We start from the raw sequence: 7841 nt of genomic DNA on the forward strand, positions 1-7841 counted from the left end.
TGTTTAGATATTTTTATGGTTTTTTATTGATTAAATCATGTTTTTTTCTAGAGTTTCTTAGATTTCTGTATATTTTCATCTTGGATCCATAGAAAGCATGTTAGTTCGTATTGAAATATTTATTAAAAATTTCTGATTTTTTTATATGTGGTAAAAGGATATGTCAGTAAAATCCTGTAAAAAAATCAGACATTTTGAAATTCGGGAACCCTGTCAAAAAAATAAAAGATCGAACCATGATTTTCAATAGTTAAAATCGCTATTAAAATTCATAGGTAAATTGGAGTTGCGTTATTTCTTTCATCCAATATCCGATTCAAGATCTGTAAAGTGAAGTGGCTTTGTGTTGATGCAGGCTATTTATTGTAAAAATTTTATATTTTTTTGTCTTTGTTTGATATTTTTCCTCTGTCAGAAAGTCGGATCCATGTTTTGAAACTCGTTATGATTTACTAAAACCCTAATTCAACTTGTGTTGATCATAGATCCTTAGCCGTAGATTTGATTCATGATCTGTAAAAAGGGAAGTTGATTATTTTTTTTTACTATTCACTTATAAAATCTCAGAAATTTTTGATGAAGTCTGCTATTTTTTCTTGTATTTGCAACTAGAAAGGCCTATTTTGATCAATTTCATATTTGTTAAATTTAAGTTCAGATTGCCGGAACGATGTCTCCCAAACCGGAGATGATTTTTCTGATCTATAAAAAGGAGATTCTGTGTTTTTCTATCTAGTTGGTCTTTGTAAATTTTTAGGAATTTTCATGGTAAATTGACCCCTGATTTGGGTCTGACACTGAAACTCGTATGTGACTATGGATAAAAATAGCATATTTTAGGGTTTTAATGCAATTTTTGAATTGAAATAATGTCAAAAATATATTTTTATGATTTCAATTTGATTGTAGGGTGATAACAAGTGCAGGTTTCGAGTTTTATGAATTTTGGAATCCATTTGATGCTTGAATGGATTAAATTGCAAAACAGGGTGCCCGTAGGATCCCGAAACACTGCCAAAATCATGATTTTTGTGATATTTTTAGTTTTTTTATGCATAAGTTCATGTTTTTACGGTTTGTTCATGTTTAGAATCATGCTACGACACTTCATGGTTGATTTAACTGCTATTTGATTTTATTTAAATCCTAAACCCAAAGTTTTTACCAAAATATTTTCTGAAAACCCTAATTTCAAGGCCATAATCTTGCTATCAGGAGAATTTTGGTCATTTAACCTCAATTTCGAAATCCCTAACCTAGATTTTCTTATTTTTGATCATGTCATATCATCTTGTGTTTGATTTATTTTCATTTGAATTCCAAAACCCCATTTTTATAAAATATCTTTCTGAAAAACCCTGGTTTCAAGGCCATAGTCTTGCTATCAGAGGTATTTTGGTTATTTTGACCCCAATTTCGAATTTTCAAATATCATTTTCATATTTCTTCAATTTTATTTCTTATTTAATTATGTTTATCTTAGGGAATCATGAAAAAAGGCTTATATTTAGCAAAATCCAGTAATTTTTAGATATTACTGGATAAGTCTAGAAAAGCCAACATATCTTCACTAACAAATTTTCTAGTTTTACAGGGATATTGAAGACTTTATTTTCCTGTATTTAAATTCAATTAGTGATGTAAATTAAATGTAAACTTTGGAATAAGAATTTCAATTTCTGCTTAGATTAGGATTCGCATTGCATATAGTTTGAACTTTGATATATAATTGTTATGCTTGTCATTCATGTGCATATTTTTATAAATTCACCATGGTCTACATGAATGGCACATGCACTAGCTCTTAGGGAGTTGACAAACTCGGTAGAATTCGTATTTATGGTCATAGTCAGAATACGAATGAGACCCAAATTTGTGATCTTCGTATTAGCCACATTCAGCCTACACTCTTAGGCTAACTTCAAAATGCACTGCATTTCTAAAAAATACAAAAGGATTTTCTCAATTTCTCAAAATCAAGTCTTTCAAATCCATATTCATTCATTTCATTCATTTGCAATTTCCAATTCCAACTCAGAGAAATCAATTTTTCCAAAATTTTCTAAGTCTTACTCAGAAATTGATTTTCTCAAAATTTTGAGCTTTCAAATGGTATTTCAAGTAATTATCAAGTTCAAATCATGATTTTTTAAGTTATATATTCAATTTCAAAGTTTGAATTCAGAAAAATCAAGTTTTTCCAAAGTTATTTGAAATTCCTTAGAAATCGATTTTCACAAAACCTCTAGATTCTTCAGAAATCGATTTTCATTTTCCTAAGAAATACTTTCACCATGATTCACGATTTTCCAAGTGACATTTTTTTCAAGAATTTTCTAAGTATTTCAGTTATTGTAAGTAAACATCATGTTTTCAAATATGCATTTTCAGAAATTCATAGCACATGCCTGATTCTTTATGCATTTAGGAAATAAAACACGATTTAGACAAGTTGAGCAAAGCTAAGTACACTCTTGATCCTTGGTTCAATTACCCCTGATAAAAGTGTCAGGAATGGTTGAACCTCGTACCGACAGGCGAGTCCCATTCTTCAGAATTATCCCGCATTTTAAAACGGAGGCAAGTTATTTTCATTTTTTTTCAAAGGTCAGTTTGACTTATAAAAGTAAAATTTTGCGATGATAACATATGGGTTGGCTATCTTGTGATGCACAAAATACTTCTTCAACAAAGAAGCAACTTGCACATTCTTGAAATGTTTGCCTCTGTCACTAATGATGGCACATGGCATATCGAACCGAGTAAAGATGTTATGCTTAATGAACTTAAGCACTACCTTATGATCATTGGTTTTAGTTGTCACTGCCTCTACCCACTTGAAAACATAATCTACACCAACAAGAATATAAGCAAAACTGAATGAGGGTAGAAAGGGACCCATGAAATCTATCTCCCATACATCAAAGATCTGAACTATCAAGATCGGGATCAAGGCCATCATATCCCTCTTGGATATGTTTCCCATTTGCTGGCATTGCAGACATTTCTAACAAAACTCATAAGCATCCTTATGCAATGTGGGCCACCAAAATCCAGACTACAAGACCTTTGCTGCAGTCTTTCTACTAAAAAAATGTCCTCCACATGCTAAGGAATGACAGAAGCTCAAGATGGACTGAACTTTCTCCTCGGGCACACACCTCCTAATGACTTGGTCTGCTCCTAATCAAAAAAGTTTTGGATCCACCCAGAAGTAGTACTTTACATGCACCATAAACCAATCCTTCTCTATTTTACTCTAATCCGCATGTAATTCTCTTGTCACTAGATAATTGACTATGTTGGCAAACCAAGAAAAATGCCTAACACTCAAAAGTTTCTCATTCGGAAAGGAGTTATTAATTGGCCCCAACTGAGGGGATGACTCAACTGTCAGTCTTGACAGATGATCTGCTACATTCTGACTACCACTCTTATCTCAAATTTCGAGATCAAATTCTTGTAGTAACAAGATTCACCGGATGAGTCATTGTTTGGTGTCCTTCTTACTCATAAAATACTGCAAGGCGGCATGGTTTGAGTAAACAATCACCTTAGAGTCCAAAAGATATGATTGAAACTTCTCTAATGCAAAAACTGCAGCCAGTAGTTCCTTTTCTGTGGTAGTATAATTCAGCTGAGCTTCAGATAGGGTTCTATTAGCATAATAAATCACATATGGTTTTTGATCTATTCTTTGACCGAGAATGGCATCAACCGCAAAATTAAAGGTGTCACACATAATTTTAAAAGGGAATGCTCAATCTGAAGATATAAGAATAGGGGCTGAAATCAAGGCTTCCTTAAGCTTAAGGAAAGCCTACATACACTTAGGGCTTAAATCAAAGGGCGTCTCCTTAGAGAGTAATACACATAAAGGATGAGAGATCTTGCCGAAATCTTTGATAAATCTAAAATAAAATCCAACATGCCCTAAAAATGAATGAATCTGGTGGACTGAGGTAGATGGAGTAAGTTTTTCAATGGTGTCCACCTTCGCCCTATCTACCTCAATACCTCTTTGGGACACAATATGTTCCAATACTATGTCTTATTTCACCATGAAACAACTCTTTTTCTAACTTAACACTAGGTTTGTCTCCATACATATTATCAGTACTCTTGTGAGTTTTTGAAGACAATCCTCAAAAGAAGAGCCGTAAACAGAGAAATCATCCATAAAAAATTTTAGGATATCATTAACCATATCTGAGAAGATGGCCATCATACATCTTTGAAAAGTCATTGGGGCATTTCATAGCCCAAACAACATTCGTCTAAACACAAAGGTGCCATAAGGGCATGTGAAAGGGGTCTTCTCCTGATCTTTTGGGTGAACGACCACTTGGTTATATCCTGAATATCCATCCAAGAAGCAAACATAACTCTAGCCTGCGAGTCTTTCTAAAATCTGATCAATAAATGGTAACAAAAAATAATCTTTTCTTATTGCATTGTTCAATCTTCTATAGTCAATACAGACTCACCACTCCGTAGTGGTGTGCATGGGGATGCTTTCTCCATTTTCATTTATGATCACTGTGAGTCCTGATTTCTTGAAAACAACTTGGGTATGACTCACTCACTGGCTATCAGAAATGTGATATATGATCCCAGCATCCAACCATTTAACCACTTCTCTTTTCACCACCTTCCTCATATTTGGATTTAACCTTATCTGCATCTCCCTTGAGGGTTTAGCACCCCCATCCATGATAATTCTATGCATGCAGAAAGAAGGATCAATCCCTTTCAAATTCATGACTGACCACCCTATTGTCGTCTTATACTCTCAAAGGACTTGAATCAACTGATTCTTCTGATCGCCTGTCAGGTCTGAAGCAATAATAACAGAAAGTGTTTTGCCATCACCTAGAAAGACATACTTGAGGGTAGCTCATAAGGGCTTCATCTCAAGTGTTGGTGGACACTCAATAGAGGGTTTGGCAGGTGACTCTGCCAACTCAGGGAGGGGCTCAAAGGTCCAGGTTGCTCTCCTTTCGCCTGGTGAGACCATCATCAAATCATCATTATCTAATTCATCTTTTCAACAAGAAATATCCTCCTCCTCTTGAGGATGGTCTATTGACATCCATAAAGGCTCAGCTCCAACCAGGTCTTTAACAACATCAACCTGGAAGCAAGCGTCACTGCCTGCAGGTCCCATGGCAGCATTGAAGATGTTTAATCACATCTTCTTGTTGCCAAAAGATATATACATGGCTCTAGTGCGACAGTTAATGCAAGCATTAGCTGTAGTCAAGAAAGGTCGACCAAAAATGATGGGTGTCTGCCGGATGTTGTCTACTCCTTCCATATCCAAAATAGTGAAGTCAACGGGGAAAAAGAAGTCCTCTACCTTGACCAATAAATCTTCAAGAATCCCTCGCGAGACCTTAATAGATCTATCTATGAATTGCAGAGTCATAGGTGTAGGCATGATATCCTTAAGCCCAAATGTATCATAAAAGAAACTTGGCAAGATTTTGACACTTGCCCCAAGATCGAGCAATGCACGCTCTATAGTAATGTTTCCTCTGACACATGAAATGATGGGTGCCACAGGGTCCTTGAGTTTAGGTGGAGTCTGGTACAAAAGCACTGAACTCACCTGCTTTGTCAGATATATTCGCTTGGGAGCATTGGATCTTGACTTCCTTTTTTGGGTGCAAAGTTCTTTAAGGAACTTTGCATAGGCTGAAACTTGCTGAATTGCATCAAGAAATGGGAGGTTTATGTTGACTTACTTGAATAACTCAAGCATTTCATTCATTTTCACTCACTGCTTGGCAAATGACTTCGATTTCTCTAAGACCTGTGGAAATGGAGCTCTAGGGATGTAAGAAGGTGATGGCTCAGGCTGTGTGTCTTGACCACTTTCCTTGGGCCTTGTAGAATGACTCGATTGCTCCATGGGTGGGTTAATGGTTTCTTCAGTCGCCATCCTAGGTGGGTGAAACTCCTTCCCACTCTGAAGGGTCATCACAGCCTTGGCCTGCTCTTGATGATCCTTTGTCAAATGCAAGCCATGGTGCATGGGTTGCTTACCCTTCAGATTGACGATAGGCTGACTAGGTAAATTTCCCTCACTATGCCTGCTTAATGCCCCGGCCAGCTGTCCCATTTGAGTCTCTAGCTTGGCTATTGACTGCGTATGGGAACTGAGGTTAGCCTTTATGTCAGAAAATACTTCCAAAAGTTTCTCCTAAAATGATTGGCTAGAAGTGGATTCCTGGTGAGAAGGCTAGCTATATTGAGGTGGAGCTTGGAAAAAATTGGGACGTGAGTAACATGATTGAAAGTTACCTTGTCTACCCTGGGTCTGAGGAGGAAAGGTGAGTGGGCTTTGTGGATTCTTCCATGAAAAATTTGGATGGTTTCGCCATCTTGGGTTATAAGTCTGCGTAAATGGGTTTCTCGTAGGCCTAGCGAAACCTTGCGCCAATTGGACTTGTTCCTGAATAAATTCAGGATACTGGGGCGCAACTGGACAATCCATGACATGGTGTGCTAGGGTAGCACACAAAGCACACACCTACTGTGCTGGGGTAGAGCATGAAAGTAACTGATCCAATTTTTGGGTCAGTTGCTCAACTTTCTGGTGCAGCTCTATGGAGGCCCCTATCTCGTATATACCCTTTTCTTGGGTCCCGCAGGTGTCCTCTCCATCCACAAGGCTGCGGCATGATGCATTGAGTTTTCACTTAATGTTTCAAATAAAGCCCACGCCTCATCCTTGCTCTTTAACATAAACGTGCCCCCACACAATGAATCAATCATTTGCCTGTCTTTATCTGTCAGGCCATCGTAAAAATACAACACCAACTGTCACTTGGGTACTTGGTAGAGGGCACTTCCTGAGTAGGTTTTCAATCTATCCCAGCTCTCATGGAACTGCTCTCTCTATTTACAAAAAGGCAGTTAAGGCTTTTCGATACTGATTTGTCTTACCAATGAAAAAGTATTTTTTTAGAAATTGTTTTTGTAATTGTTTTCATATAGCAATGCGAACTGTGTCTAGAGACTTAAGCCAGTGTTTTGCTTTGTCTTTTAGGAAGAAAGGAAACAAAGTTAACCTCAAAGCGTCATCCCCAAAGTTGTGGATCCGCACAATGGAGCAGATCACTAAAAATTCATCGAGGTGATGATATGGGTCCTTGTTACTAAGGCCACATAATGACGGTATCATCGGTATCACACTGGCCTTAATCTCAAATTGGTTTGCTATCATATTAGGTCTCGTGATGCAAGAGGTGGGGGTATAGATATTGGGAATAAAGTATTCTCAAAGTGGATGGGTTAATCTTTGATCCTCTTTCATTGAGCTAGATCGTTTGGATTTTCTAACTAAGGACTCGGGGTCCTCAATTGGCACTACGAGTTCAGGATCTTTGGATCTACACCCATGAATACACCTAGATCAAGATCGGTGTAAGTAATCATCCTAAATAGGGTTTTGTACCTAAACCTAGCGTGCACACGTGATCAAACCATGCAAACCACAAAGCAAGCAGTTATTTGTAAAACTAAAAAGCAAAAACCAAATAAACACAATCAAACACACAATTAAAATTTTAAAAATTAAACCAAGTGCAAGGTACCAATCATGCACACGTCACCTAGAAAGGGTTATCCTACTCGGTGGGCGGTGCAAGAAAAATAAGCTTTGCACTATGGATTGCACACAGCGTGGATCTAATCCTAATTGAGAAAACAAACTAACAATCCTAAAAAAATGCAATGAATTAAACTAACAATCCTAATTATTTTGCAAAAATTAGAAACTAACAATTTTAATTAAACGTAAACAAGCAAGAAGGCAATCGAATGAATACTTATTT

General features: G+C 36.8%; 1 protein-coding gene across 1 annotated transcript; it reads right to left on the reverse strand.

The window, feature by feature from the left end:
• Window positions 1-5047: 5047 nt before the first annotated feature.
• On the reverse strand, window positions 5048-6124 carry LOC149849161 (uncharacterized). Its single transcript, XM_090007436.1, has 3 exons — window positions 5816-6124; window positions 5236-5707; window positions 5048-5154 (listed from the first exon to the last, which is right to left on the reverse strand). The coding sequence occupies exons 1-3, from the start codon at window positions 6122-6124 to the stop codon at window positions 5048-5050; spliced, it is 888 nt and encodes a 295-aa protein (XP_089863562.1).
• Between the last annotated feature and the right edge of the window lie 1717 nt (window positions 6125-7841).

This window comes from Nuphar pumila, chromosome 1 (assembly GCF_984573655.1).
Source record: "Nuphar pumila chromosome 1, dmNupPumi1.hap1.1, whole genome shotgun sequence".
Taxonomy (NCBI): domain Eukaryota; kingdom Viridiplantae; phylum Streptophyta; class Magnoliopsida; order Nymphaeales; family Nymphaeaceae; genus Nuphar; species Nuphar pumila.

Coding starts and splice junctions, on each gene's coding strand:
- LOC149849161 (XM_090007436.1), bottom strand. CDS start 6,124: ATGGGACAGCTGGCCGGGGCATTAAGCAGGCATAGTGAGGGAAATTTA. Junction 5,708..5,815: donor CTAGAGCTCCATTTCCACAG/GTCTTAGAGAAA, acceptor GATGCAATTCAG/CAAGTTTCAGCCTATGCAAA. Junction 5,155..5,235: donor AGCTAATGCTTGCATTAACT/GTCGCACTAGAG, acceptor TGGGACCTGCAG/GCAGTGACGCTTGCTTCCAG.